This window comes from Anopheles maculipalpis, chromosome 3RL, assembly GCF_943734695.1.
Source record: "Anopheles maculipalpis chromosome 3RL, idAnoMacuDA_375_x, whole genome shotgun sequence".
Taxonomy (NCBI): domain Eukaryota; kingdom Metazoa; phylum Arthropoda; class Insecta; order Diptera; family Culicidae; genus Anopheles; species Anopheles maculipalpis.
Window position 1 is genome coordinate 143,589 of NC_064872.1, and position 14,105 is coordinate 157,693.

Sequence of the window (14,105 nt, forward strand, 5' to 3'; positions counted from 1 at the left end):
ATCAAAACAAGAGGCTTCTTTTCGGCGCGCGAAATTTGACATCCAATGTCACCTTACTTTTCGGACACAGTAGTATTTAATTTAGTATGTCGGTTCTACGCCGTAGTGCCAATGACACAGTAGTATATTATCCATATTTTTTTTCTATCTTACATGCACCGATCAAAGGACACAAGGGCGACCCGGTGTTGATGAGATAGCAGCCCGGGCTGGACACGGCGAGACCGGGCTAAAATCCCATCCGAACCGTGAGAAATGACTATCCAAATACGTGATATCGGTAAGTCTAGTAAGCCATTCGATGGCCGGCGTGACCTAGAAGATCGTTGAGCCAAGAAGAAGATGTACCAATCGCGGCTGTATGCGGTGCTATCTAGTACACATCTTGACCGTAGTTCCTTTACTGCGCAGCAACTCAGCTAACTATCGCATAACCAACTAACACGTCACAATCAATCGCTTGCCAAAAAATCCACATTAGCATTAAGTTTTAAAAGCATGAATAGAGGAAACCATTCACCATTCAATGTAACAAAAAAATCTTACCGCTTTTTCAACAGCAACCTCCGATGGCTAATATCGTGCGAGGAGTTCTCCGGGTTGCCAATTCAACGGGAAGATGCCTCAGTCTACTACGGTTAGCTATCTGCCGAACTGTCGACGAAGAAGCCGCTGCTGCATCCGGATATTGGTAGAAAACATCCGACAGGAAGTTAAAGCGGTTTAAAACATATTCCGAGTGTTAGTGCGCATCATTCAGCTCCTAACGCTGGTAGCGGTGCCCCTACTGATGTATAAAACAGCGTCTACGCATCCTCCGATACCTCCGGTAACAATCATCCGACCGGGAGTTGCACCGGCCCGGGAAAGAATCACTGTGCGACCGGGCTATTTGAAAAATATATTTCACCAACCGTACACTGCACGTACTGCATAATCACCTACAATGTAAATTAATTAAAGTAATACATTATTCACAACGAATTAAACCTAACTAAAGGGAAAAAAAACTTATCCCTTCCCTGCGCAATCACAATCCAGGAGCCTAATGTAAACAAACAACATACCTCCGATTGAACAAACACACTGTCCGTGTGTACAGGCCCCTAGCATGTTCGAAATGTCAAATCTTTGTTTGGGACTCAAATTTACCTTTATCCCGATTATTTATCAAAATTTCCTTGATTTCCTCAAATGTTTGGCATGCAACATATTGAACTCGCTTGTATTAACATAAAAAACGAAGTTACAAATTAAAATAGAAAAAGATTATTCGTAAACAACGATATTTTTTATAATTAATAATGACGGTCCAGTGCCGTATTGGCATAAACAACGATATTTTTCATTAAAAATCAGCAATTACAACAGTAAAACAGTACAACTGTACTGACAAGCGGTTTCTTATGTTGAGCCAAACAGTCTAATAACCATCAAACCAAAGATGGTCAAACGACTAATCTGCTGAGCAATGACACTCCTACCAATTTGGTCGTACGATAAAGTCGTATGCAACTGATTAATGGCACGAGCCTTATTAAGGAAATTGTGTCAATAGGGACCTTTTACATTCAGACACCTTGGTAATAACCGGAATTAGGTAGTTGAGTTCCGAAAAGATCTATTTGTCAGTTTTGACAGCTATACTGGTTCATGCTTCTCTTATTATATCGATCTTGGTTTTGCTTCATTATCGTACATTTGGCCTTAGCTTAACGTAAAGTAAGCGGTGGAGAACAAAGCCGACGTAGAATCATAGTTAAAAGAGGCAGAAAAGGTAATTTTTGCAGTGATTTGATACAAATATGTGCCATTGAAGATAATGGAAGACATAAACATACCGCAATACCAACGTTCATCATAAAATTATGTAAAAGAAGGTTATATCGTTTTTTTACGAAAATGGTGGAAACGAATGGTGTGAATTGTGGTGGAGTGAAGAAGAAAACCAAATAGCACGCCTCAAAGCAGATTAGCTGTATGTGAAAGAACTGACCGAAATATTCATCCAGTAAATAATGTTTCGATAGGCATTTTAAAACCTAGCAATATTTCATATAATTGCACGGCATGGCATAGAGCTGCATAAGATTTAACCTGTAATTATGGAGTTTAGCTAGCGTTCGTGGTGTAATAGAGAAGACCGAAAGTAATTGATATTATCCGGTTCATATAGACTTCCAAGTTCGATTCGGCTTATAGGAAAGCCAGATTCGTTTATGGGTTTGTAACTCAGTGAAGGTTATTACAGATTTCGTGTAGTTGTTTCACTGTATTTTCTATATGATAAACGTGTAAGCTTCGCATTTATTAAAATGAAAAAATATCTTGAAAATAATGTATCTTATGCATCGTAGTCAAAATGGCCGCTGTTATGAGACAGAATCAATGTTGTGTTTTTACTTTACATCTGATGTGAAGATGGTATATTTATTTCTACTGTTTTACATTATTGTTTTTCAGATTGATAGTTTTGCAGTTCCATCCAATAGTCTCCTGAAGGGAGATATTTTTACGAACAATACACAATGTTAAAGATTACAATAACGTTACACATGAACAAGCAGTTAGTTGAGGCAAATTCATCAATATATTGCTAATAATATGCATGGAAGCTTAATATTGAAACAACCAATAGTGTTTATGTAAATAAGGATTGATAATTGTGCGTATTTTATTGGATTCTTTTATTTTAGGACGATTTAAGGGAATATCAACAAAATGTCGACAAGTGCCGGATCAAGCAGCACCGGTAACGGTAACGGAAGCGGTGGTAGTAGCAGTAACAGTGATGGAAATAACAGTGCTGGAGGGCGTCGTAATGGGAGTGGCGGTGGAACAACTGCTGGAGCAGAAGCGACTTTACCGAAACCTGATACAAAGGAAGCAAAATCAAATCCCAAAATATCGAAAGCTTTAGGAACTTCTGCTAAACGAATTCAAAAAGAACTAGCAGAAATTACACTTGATCCTCCTCCGAATTGCAGTGCTGGGCCGAAGGGTGATAACCTTTATGAATGGGTGTCAACCATTCTTGGTCCACCAGGATCCGTATATGAAGGGGGTGTATTTTTCTTGGACATTCATTTCTCTCCAGAATATCCTTTCAAACCACCAAAGGTAGAAAAACAATCTTATGTTCATAGTATATAAGCTGATCTCAAAAAAATATCTTCTAATTAATTAGGTAACATTTCGGACTAGGATATATCATTGCAACATAAACAGTCAAGGTGTAATTTGTTTGGACATCCTAAAAGACAATTGGTCGCCTGCCTTGACCATCTCAAAAGTGTTGCTATCCATTTGTTCCCTGCTGACAGACTGCAATCCAGGTACAAGAAAAAGCTATGATTTACTAATATTGTTATTACAGTTTTAAATATTATTTTTTTAGCCGATCCGTTGGTTGGAAGTATTGCCACACAATATTTGCAAAACAGAGAAGAACATGATAGAATTGCTCGTCTGTGGACAAAAAGGTTAGTATGTGAATGGGTATATGTATATATATATATATATATATATATATATATATATATATATATATATATATATATATATATATATATATATATATATATATATATATATATATATATATATATATATATATATATATATATATATATAAATATATTATAACAGTAGTATCATAGGGTGTACAACCCCGGTCCTACCGTCCTACACCACCGGGGTGGCACATTGTTTTTACATAATTTTTTATGCATAAAAAATATCCGGCCTGTTTAACTGATTACGGAGTCACGTTTTTTGTTATAATTTAAATCTTTACAAATGTTTTTGTACAATGTGTTTGTTACAAAGGAATGAAAATAGATTTTGCTTATTTCCATAATCTAGAAAAATCCATAAATGTAACATTAGATGATATGTGTGTAAAAGCATAAATTAATAGATTTTAATCTAATATTCTTCGTAGAATTCGGCCTGTAATCTTTAAAAGCTAGCTATGAATAATAACTTGTTATAATATTTTTTCAGCAATTGATGTACCTATTTTCGTCTATGTCTTAGATAAACCACTAATGCATTGTGCATATTCTTTGTAATTTCAGGTACGCTACGTGATTCCATCAAATTTGAGGTCTGTATAATTTTATGCGCAATCGATACTAATTTATGAATCTATTTGTAACAAAAAAAAATCAACCCTACAATGTACTTCGCAAAGCTACATGCTGCATAGTCTGTCGCATAAAAATAATAGTAATAAAATATAACGGTGCTTTTTGTTCATGCAACACGAGTGGAAAAAAATATCTGGCCGCTGATAAGTTCATCATTATCACGCAAACAACCTAATATAAATAGAAAACATTCAAAAATTATTTTATGCCATGAATATAATGAAAAAGCGGTTGCAAATCTTTATTGTAACACAGAAATATTTAAAGAAACCCGTTGCAAGTAGTTCATGAAATAATTTTCCATTAAGCATTGCTATTAAGTTGTATGCTGTACGAAATATTTTTAGTAATTATGCATTAAACTAGCAGCATCAGTAAATACATCAGCAAGGATAAAAAATAATTTTTACTCCCATCTAACACTAGACTTACGGGACCCGTAATTTTAACGGAGTTTAAGAAAACCATAGCATTAACCATAACTTGCTTTGATTGTAAATTTAAAATTTCATTAAATGAGTTTGTACACAACATTAAAATTTCTATAAGTTTTATAATTTTGATATTTTCGTATGGTATACCTATCTCTACGGAATCCGTCGTTTAGACGGATACATAAAGAACATAAATATAATTAAACGATGAAAAAAGCCTCTAAGACGCCCCATAACATGTTATCAATAGAATCTCGCACAGCCATATAATTTGAATTGTGTGGCCTGGTGTTCATATCCTGTTTCCATGGCTAAACAAAGCTATCCTTGCGTTCTTTGAAAATAGAAGCGTACAGCAGACAAAATGTTACATCGAAAAGACATTGAGACAGCATCTTTAAAAATAAAATTTGATTTTTCCTTAATTTTTGTGTTGTTCAATTGAGACTTAGTTGGAATAAACTGATTAAAAAAAATATGTATTTTCATCCACTCGGCTACTGACTGGCTCCAGTAGAGATAGGTATATCAGAAGCTTCCGTCAACCTAGTGTTTATTCAATTTACATGCGTAAAAGCAGACAATGAACCGGCCGCAAGTAACGATTTCTATTTTAAGTACGCCAATCTGCAAGCAACTAGAAAATGATAATAAATTCACTCAAAAGTATCCCTATTTTGTTCAATTTTCAAGAAATCAATTTTCTGATGACCAATGCTTGCGAAACATAGCTTTTTTTTCGGTGATGGTGGTGCCTTCAATCTTATTCCACACATGAAATAGGTTTAATATAGTGATTGCCATAACTAGGTAGACTAACTTCATTCTATCATTTTTAATGAATATTTCTACTGGAACCGTTTAGACTCTCACATTTTTTTGGACTGAGCTATTTTTAAGAACGTATAGAAATATGTGAACCAGATTCAGTTTTTGAAAGTGCATATGAATATAAAAATACTATCCACAGTATACGCCAAAAGAACACGGCAAGAAGAAATAATATAACTTATGTTTTGATTTTGTTCGTTATTTTGAGATGACACGATTTAATGCTTCGTTCTTTGTTACATGAAACAGTTTCAATAAACTTAGACGCATAAAACAAAAAGGTTCCTAAAAAAAAACGCATAAAACAAAAAGGTTTTAACAGGGTAAAGTGATACAAATATTTATGTTTTTCGGGTGATTTTTTCTTTTTGAGTTAATTGACGAAACGAGCCCAAAATGGGCTTGCTAATTATAAAATACAACTGCGACAACTGCGTCGATCTTGGATGAGATTTTTATTAGAACTTACAATATTTATTTATATTTGATTATAACGGCTCTCCACCATATGTTCAATGCTTTTACAATATAATGTAAAAAATATGCTTACAACACCATCAATATTTAGAGTCACAAATTTGGAGCTTAAATATTTAATTTAAAAAATGAAACTTTTAATTTAAAAAAAACCCCTGACAGCATTATATAAGTTAGTCATTATATTAAAATGCATTCTGCTCCTTCAAACGCATCTCTATCCATATTAAATTGTACTTTATCTAATATATCCAGTAAAGACACGAATATATTTTACAGCTGAGTACATTTATTCATTTAGAATTAGTTGCGTTTCATAAAATGGGTTTCTGATCCAATGATGATGCCGCATGTGACCGACATAGGATTAAAATTAAACTGTTCTCCTCTTTCCAGTGCTCTCATTGCAAATTTTCGGATATACAATTCACAATATACATCAAGATACATAATAGTAAACAAGATCGCATTGACAAAATCTGCCAACTTAGGCACTATTGAGGCAAATTTATGTTGAAAAATCCCTTCGTAGCAATTTTGTCAATAGTGTCAAACTTATGCCTCATAAGTTTAACTAATATACAAATTTGGAATGGAAACATTCGGTTAAACACGAAACACAGTATTTACGTGACTTACTTCTGCAAAAGGAACAAATTTTAAAATTATGAAAGAATTTATAAGAAGTTACAAACCTCAAAATGTGAACATAATCAACCAATAAAATATTCGTGTATATTAAATTTAAAACATTTGGCATGGCATGCAAATTAAACGTTTAGTGTCGTTTGCAAAATGTAAAACCATGAAGATATTTGTCAAATGAAGGATTGGTTTCAATATAATATCGCCAGTATATTTTTTCCGTGATAAAAGCGAAAACAGCTAAAACATAACCAATACAGAGAGCGGCTATACCGGCGTACATTTTTTTCAAATCTATTATAGCTTCTTGAGGTGGAATTTCAATGTTGGACTGAAACCGTTCAATTGCATTTGAAAGCCATTTTCTGGTGAGACCTCCTTCGATCAAAGCTCGAACATGGCGGTCGACTTGATGTTTTAATGGAGAATTTTTTTCCAATCCAATCGATATCGGCATTTGAACTGCACATTCCTGCATAATGTGAAGCGTTTGTCGTGCTTTCTCCGACTTCCTAGTGGCTCGAAGTTGTCGCAGAAGGTAAATGTTTTCATAGTAAGCGTACATCCCTTCGCTAACCTTTTCTACCGCTTGATTAGGATCTGTCGCATGTTCTAACTTGGCGCCTATCGTTTGTGAGTAAGGATCTAGTGCCATTTGAAAAAAAAGCTTATTTTGTTGACCCCAAGCGCCACAGTTGATAGAACTTTCGGCCAAATCCTGCAACGTGTCAATCGTCAATCGGGGAATAGGGTTTGCAAGTATCGCCGTGAAAGATGCTCGATATGCGACTACAACCAGCACGCAATACACCCAGTACCATCCAGTTAGGACACGAAGGGGCCATCCCGAAGGTAAACGAGGCAGTGATACCAGTAGTAGCATGCTATAAGTGTAGATAATGCATCCCGAAAAGGTATCGAATATATCGTAAGATGGTGAAGGATCATGCCACGGTTCCGGTTTCCGTTTAAAGGATATCATTTGTAATTTTTTCAGATTATTAGCGGTGCAGTTCAATGAGGTATCAGATTTGCGAAATAATCGTTTATGGCGATAAAGCAATTTCAATTTACGCGTTGCTCTGATACGATGCTTTTTAAATGGGTTGAATTTCCGCTCATTACGATCGTGATGTCGCTGAAGTAGATCATGCTCAGGTTGATAACCTCCATCATGATGGTGAATGCAGTGCAGCGTTTTAGAGAATGCATAAAATACGAACCCAACGGAAAACAAGGATATCATTACACCTGCCCACATTTCTCCGTTGAATGGCAGAATTAAGGTTTTCCATGAGTTGTCGCTCAATGCTTCGGGAGTAAGAAACGTTAAACATTCTGTGTTGTAGGGTATGCTGAGATCCATGAAACCAAGATTGTATTCAGTATGATGTAAATCTGCGAGAGCGAAATCTGCCTTTCCTTCGTGCATTTCTCTAAGCAGACCTGTAAGAGTTTCATTATTTTTTAGTGTACCCCACTGTTCAACAGCTGCGTCGGAAGTCTCGTAGAAAATCACATCGAAGCGCAAGGCCTTTGAAATTGCTTTAAGTAGTTCGACTTCAAGCCCGTAGTAGACTGTTTTAGATTGCACGAATGCAGCAGATGAACTGTTCGTAATATTGGAATAATTTGTTTTTACATTTAATGACATTACATCAAATGATTCTGATTTGAATACGGCTGGTGTATGTTCCAGCACAACGACGTGCAATTTTTGGTGGCGAAGGTCATTGGTTTTATCACTAAAAAACGTTCTGTTCGTCAACCAAAATTTACCAGCTTGCCAAAAATCTATAATTTTTGAGAAAAACACTCCTTTTATTGGCATAGGAAACGGAACAGTGCTTAATTCATACACAGGCGAGTAATCCTGGTTCAGTGTCGTCCTTTTAATTTTCATTTTTCTTATAGCTCGCACAAAAAGAACATCGACAATGCGTTTCCAAACGTAATGCATCTGAGGCGTAAATAGTCGATAATTATGCATTATTATGTAGTGGGCACGTGTGTCTAGAATGCGTGTCTTATCTCCAAATCTTATCAGACGTTCTAGTTGAATTCCATTTCCCATAAGTATTACATAGCCTCCACATCCAGCTCTTCGAATATTTTCGAGTATGCATTTTAAAGCTGGACTAGGCTTGAAGGTATCTTCGTCTTGAGCGATTTTGACAATATAACGAGCGGCATGATGAATCTGATGAAAGAACCCTTCTTTTAAAACATGTTCGTAGATTTCATCAAACAATATAGCATAACAGTGACCATAATTCATTTTGTCTACTAATTCTAATAATATCTTCACGAGGTTGACATGAAAGTCGTCTTCTTGAAATTTGTTTAATTCACACGCTTGTTTTCTTTGTTTTTCACTGCGTACATCATTTATCTGATGTTTAGATTTACACTCTTTTACATATGCAACTAAAATCGCAATTCCTACGATACACACAACGGTCTTCGTATTGCACATTTTAATGTAATGAGTTGTTGTCTACAACAGAACCCATTCAGTCCATGCAGCTTTTGTAAAATTCGTGAAGAATGTAATTGCAAATGTAAATTGATTTTAAATATTAAATTTTTCGATTGGAAATGGGCATCGAGCAATAGTAATTAAAGCGTTAGCATTTTTTATTTATTTATTTAAATTGTTTTGTCTGCCAAAAAAACAATAAGAAGTTGCCAAAGCACACGGATCGATAAAGTGAATGAAAGGAAAGGATAAAAGGACAGGCGCTAAAAAGCTAAGTCAACACGGCCAGGCCGTTCTTACGAAAAAAAAGAAAGGATAAAAGGACATTGCAGCCGAACGGGTGATAAGAGCTATTGAAGTCCGAGAGAGCTCTGATAAAGGGTTCGTTTAAACCGTAACGCGTATGACGGGATGGGATGTGTAAAGGAGGTAACGTAAGTAACCAAACATCAGAAATCTCTGAAAGCATTCTACTTCTCATTATTGGTCAATTTTTAATTATGATTTTTACAGTAATGGCGTTCTTGATGAACCAACAATCTGTATATTGCAGTGAGTAATAACAATAACAAACAAAAAATAAATAAATGTGAGATAATTGCACAGTATATTGTACTACAACTCAATTGAAGTGTAAGTTTAACATATTTAAAATTTCAAAATGTTTGTCGTCCTTTGGTAGTTGCGTTAGTGGAGTCTAGTTGTCCTTAACCAATATTTTACCATCTTATTTAAAATAGAACTTTAAAAATTACATGATACATCGCAAATATAAAAATTATTGAATTGAAGGCAAATGCCAACGCCTTTCAACTCTAACACATAAATGCCACATTGGTCAGGAAAACAACATAATGCGTCAAATTGAAACGTCATAGCCAGAAACAGGAAAAGCTGGCTGGCGAATTTTAGAAAAAGATTATTGTGTTTAAACATCGCTTAGAAAACTATACTCTTCATTTTATAAATCCTACGTCTCTCCGGAGTATTAGTCTAAGTTAGAACATCTCTGTAATCATTTTGCATACACATGGTAGGAGCTGCCTGACAGGATTCCCATCACACAAATGCCACGTAAGGTTGCCGGCAATATATAGGTTTGCAAAAGTATTTTAAAACAGCAAATAAATGGCAACTAGAAAATCATTGGCTTAGTTGGTGCATAAAATGTTGGGCAGAAAACACATAATTGCGGAAAAAGTTAAGGTAGCGGTAAATCACAATAGTGTTAATGTGCTCTGTGCGCAGATAGTGTTCGATTATTCCAACCCTCCTGACGATGGATTTAACAGTGTATTTTTCTATATTTCAGATTAATAGTAACCCATCTTTATAAAACATCGTGTATATCTTAACAATGATAAGCCTTCGACTCAATAGACTCTGGCTCAGCGTATTGGCAGTATTCTTCTCTGCAAAATTTTCTTTTGGAAGCAACTTTAATGTGATATATGCAATCAATGCTGGTGGCGATGCACATACCGATTCTCATGGAATATGTTATTTGGGTGACCCATTAAAGGGAGCAGTAGGCACAGAATCGGATTACGGTCGCCAGCTACTAGCGATTAATAGAGTTAATAAGCATGATGAAATTCTGTATCAAACTGAACGCTACCATCACGATACTTTTGGCTACGATATTCCAGTATCAGGGGATGGAAAATACGTTCTCATACTTAAATTTTGCGAGGTGTACTTCAACGGACCAAATATGAAAGTTTTCGATGTTCGTCTTGATCGACATACAATCATATCGGATTTAGACATATATGCTTTAGTAGGTAAAGGCACTGCTCACGATGAATTGATATTCTTTTCCATTTCTCAAGGACGGTTATATTTAAAAGAAAACAAATCTGAAATCCGTGGAAGTAAATTAAAATTAGAGTTCGTGAAGGGATACAAAGATAACCCAAAAATTAATGCAATTTTGCTCATCAAAGACTACAATGGAGCAATTCTTCCTCGTTTGCCCCCTTTAAACAACGATCACCTTACTGGTACTAAAGGAATTGATCACGTTGGCGATCATTACCATTCTCAATCGTATTCGTTGTCTGAAAATGACGGACCAACCGTCGAAATTGGGGACGATAGCATCATGGACGATTTTCTGAGTGTCCCAGCAGACGAGTTCATCAAACCTTCTTCAATATCGCGAAAAACTAGTGGCCCAAAACAACCGAATCCCTATTCTTTGGACGATTCTTCAACCATGTTACCTGTGTTCATTGCAATCGGTGCATTTATACCGCTGTTATTTTGTCTGTGCAGGCTGTGATTTGTTATATCTTAATTTAGTTGTGTAGTTATAAAAACTATAATTCGCTTTATTTTGAAATGTTGAAGTAGTACTTAATCTATCGTGTTACTGTCAAAAAACGGTTCATCAATCATGGAAACATTTGTCAAAGATATGTATTTGTTTGACTTTAAATTAAAGGCAATTTTAAAATTATATGTATAAAACATCAAAATTATTGATTGCAATCGTACAAATATGTTATTTTTAAACTTATCATTCAGTTTGTAATGTTGTATCATCGATACTACATGATGAAGCATTTGTCTGTAGTGTATTCGTGATACCTTACCGTTTAAAGGTATGGACTTGTATAGGCGTTGTATTACAACGAAAATTGAAGTCCCATGCCACTTCAGTGCATGAGTGCATGAGTTTTGCCAGCAGCTCTAAATAATTTTACGTTAGCAGGATATATAAGGTTGTTTGTGTGAAAATAAAAATAAGCAAAAAGTAAATCGTTAAATACACATCGATCGTGTATATATAAATAAATAAACAGGTATATATATATATATATATATATATATATATATATATATATATATATATATATATATATATATATATATATATATATATATATATATATATATATATATATATATGTACTTATTTATTATTTAATTAATTATTTTAAGTGGCATATACACTCTGTATATGCCACTTTTGCATACAAAATTATTTAAACGATTCTTCCAATAATTCGAAATCATCAATGAAACATTACAATAGCAATACAATATACCTACTGCAGTGATACGTTTATATCGAAAATACGTTATATTTGTATGTGAATGCATGTGTATGTGTATTGCAAGACGCAATGCATTGTTTACATTAAAGAACTTTTATGTTTGTAAGTTTAATGAATTGTGTATTATATTCATTTCAGATCACCTAATAATGAACCTGTTAAGATATGTATAAAGTTTCAGCTCAAAATATCGTTTGACGAAAAAGTTTGCTTTTCAATACTTAAGGATTTGTGTTAGATAGATGGTTCAACTGTTACACCTGCTAGTATATTCAGCAGATCATGACGTTCCGGAAGTGGTATTGGTTGCATTTTCACGGTATTTACAATATCGCGAGGCATGGTTGTTATATCAATGCTGGCCGTTGTAAAATCATTTTTTTCGGAAAACAAAGAAAGGGGAGATTCAAAAGAGAATATTTTGTTTGATACGTGCTTTTCAAATGGTTGCTTTTGAGCATCCAGACTCGGTTCGTGGATTACTGTCGTTGATATAATTAAATTAGACGTAGAGGGTGGATTTGTAATTGCTGTAGCCTGTGGTGTGCTCATTGCGTGTTTTGTAATATGATTAACAGTGGAAATAGGCAATTCTGTTGGTGATGTTGGTGGTTTGCTAAAGTTTAAAGACAAAGATCCGATGCCAAATATGGGTAAAGGGCTGACAGTAAGATGAGAAGGATCGTAATCGTAATCGCCATACTCATAGATGGTATCATCATCGAAATTGCCTTCAAATTCTTCCCTATCGGTATAAATTATTTTTACATCCTTTATGCTTAGATTTATGTTATGTTTACCATTCTGGCGCTGGTCGTATGTGGTAAGAGATTGTTCATCCAGTGTTCCATAATTGCTTGCACCGTGTTCAGATTCTTTCTGGTTAATTTTCTTTTTGAATGTTGCAGCTGAAGTTGTAGTAAAATTGTAGACGATTACTGCGATGGAAGCCAAACAAATGGATAGAGTTTTTATGTAGTTTGTTCGCCAAACGAGCATCGTTTTAGTCTTCTTTAGTAAGTTGTGTTGCAAACTTCCAAACAACAGCTTCAAAAAAATACAACGAAATGAAATAAAAAAATATGGTTAACGGTTTTAAACATCTATAATATGATTATGAATTAGAATTAAAACTCTATCGCCCAACTTTGTATTAACTTTTGCATTAAAAACAATAATGTTTCAATTTTTCAAGCCAATTACGGCAATTACGCAGTCAGCTGATGGTCGGTCCACCGCTCGATGGTCAATGTACACTTGTTTACTACGTAATGTTCAAATTTGAGAGCTTCACGAGTTTATTTACGGTAGCTAGCACCAGAACGCGAAAAGAATTTGGTTTCGAATAATTACTTGGCAAAAATCTTGGCGACTTCAATTGAAAAATAGGGCAACAAATTACTTATTATTACCCACGGCCTATCCCAGTACCAGCCAACTAAAGCCAAAGCATAAAGTAAAGGTGCATGGTGAAATTATAAATTTCTTAAAGAAACAACCGTTACATTTTACCAGGCCGCTATAAAAAGTCACCCTTTTTAACTCAAAGCCTCATTTAAATACGTCATCATGCTATGTACGAACGATATCAATATAACTCTAATAATGTATGTAATCTGTAATGTGGTAATGGCAAAGCAATGAAACATAATATTACATGAAGCCTTTGATTGAATTAGGTGTAACACTGTACAAACTCCACCCATTGGAGCTTGTCCGATTAAGTGTGGTCATTAATTGTTTGTATAGCTTTCGGGTCGCTAAAAACACAAAGCACACAGCGAGCAATTAAAGATTAGTTATTAAAAACATTGTGCGTGGGAAAACTGTTCAAACCTCGATCAAACTGAAATAGGATTGACTTGACGGTGGAGAAACTGTATAGTTATCTAACCAATAGAAATGGCAGCTACGAATTGACTGGTTATTGAGGGCAAAACATATTAAGGGGACTAATTATTTCAACTACATTGTGTTCTGTTGTGACTTAGATATAAAAATATTGCTCTTATTATAGCTATTACTA

The 14,105-nt window shown here is 34.8% G+C and overlaps 4 protein-coding genes across 4 annotated transcripts; 2 read left to right on the plus strand and 2 right to left on the minus strand.

The window, feature by feature from the left end:
- Positions 1 to 2,696: 2,696 nt before the first annotated feature.
- Positions 2,697 to 4,239, plus strand: LOC126565383 (ubiquitin-conjugating enzyme E2-24 kDa). Its single transcript, XM_050222552.1, has 4 exons — positions 2,697 to 3,120; positions 3,188 to 3,335; positions 3,398 to 3,482; positions 4,080 to 4,239. The coding sequence occupies exons 1-4, from the start codon at positions 2,722 to 2,724 to the stop codon at positions 4,090 to 4,092; spliced, it is 645 nt and encodes a 214-aa protein (XP_050078509.1). The 5' UTR covers positions 2,697 to 2,721; the 3' UTR covers positions 4,093 to 4,239.
- A 2,432-nt stretch (positions 4,240 to 6,671) lies between these two features.
- On the minus strand, positions 6,672 to 8,816 carry LOC126565964 (uncharacterized). The gene is made up of 2 exons (XM_050223164.1): positions 8,213 to 8,816; positions 6,672 to 8,134 (listed from the first exon to the last, which is right to left on the minus strand). Exons 1-2 carry the CDS (start codon positions 8,814 to 8,816, stop codon positions 6,672 to 6,674), a joined length of 2,067 nt encoding a protein of 688 aa, XP_050079121.1.
- Positions 8,817 to 10,374: 1,558 nt separating this feature from the next.
- On the plus strand, positions 10,375 to 11,324 carry LOC126565106 (malectin-A). Its single transcript, XM_050222246.1, has one exon. It carries the CDS (start codon positions 10,375 to 10,377, stop codon positions 11,299 to 11,301), a length of 927 nt encoding a protein of 308 aa, XP_050078203.1. The 3' UTR covers positions 11,302 to 11,324.
- A 989-nt stretch (positions 11,325 to 12,313) lies between these two features.
- Positions 12,314 to 13,078, minus strand: LOC126565965 (uncharacterized). The gene has a single exon (XM_050223165.1). It carries the CDS (start codon positions 13,076 to 13,078, stop codon positions 12,314 to 12,316), a length of 765 nt encoding a protein of 254 aa, XP_050079122.1.
- Between the last annotated feature and the right edge of the window lie 1,027 nt (positions 13,079 to 14,105).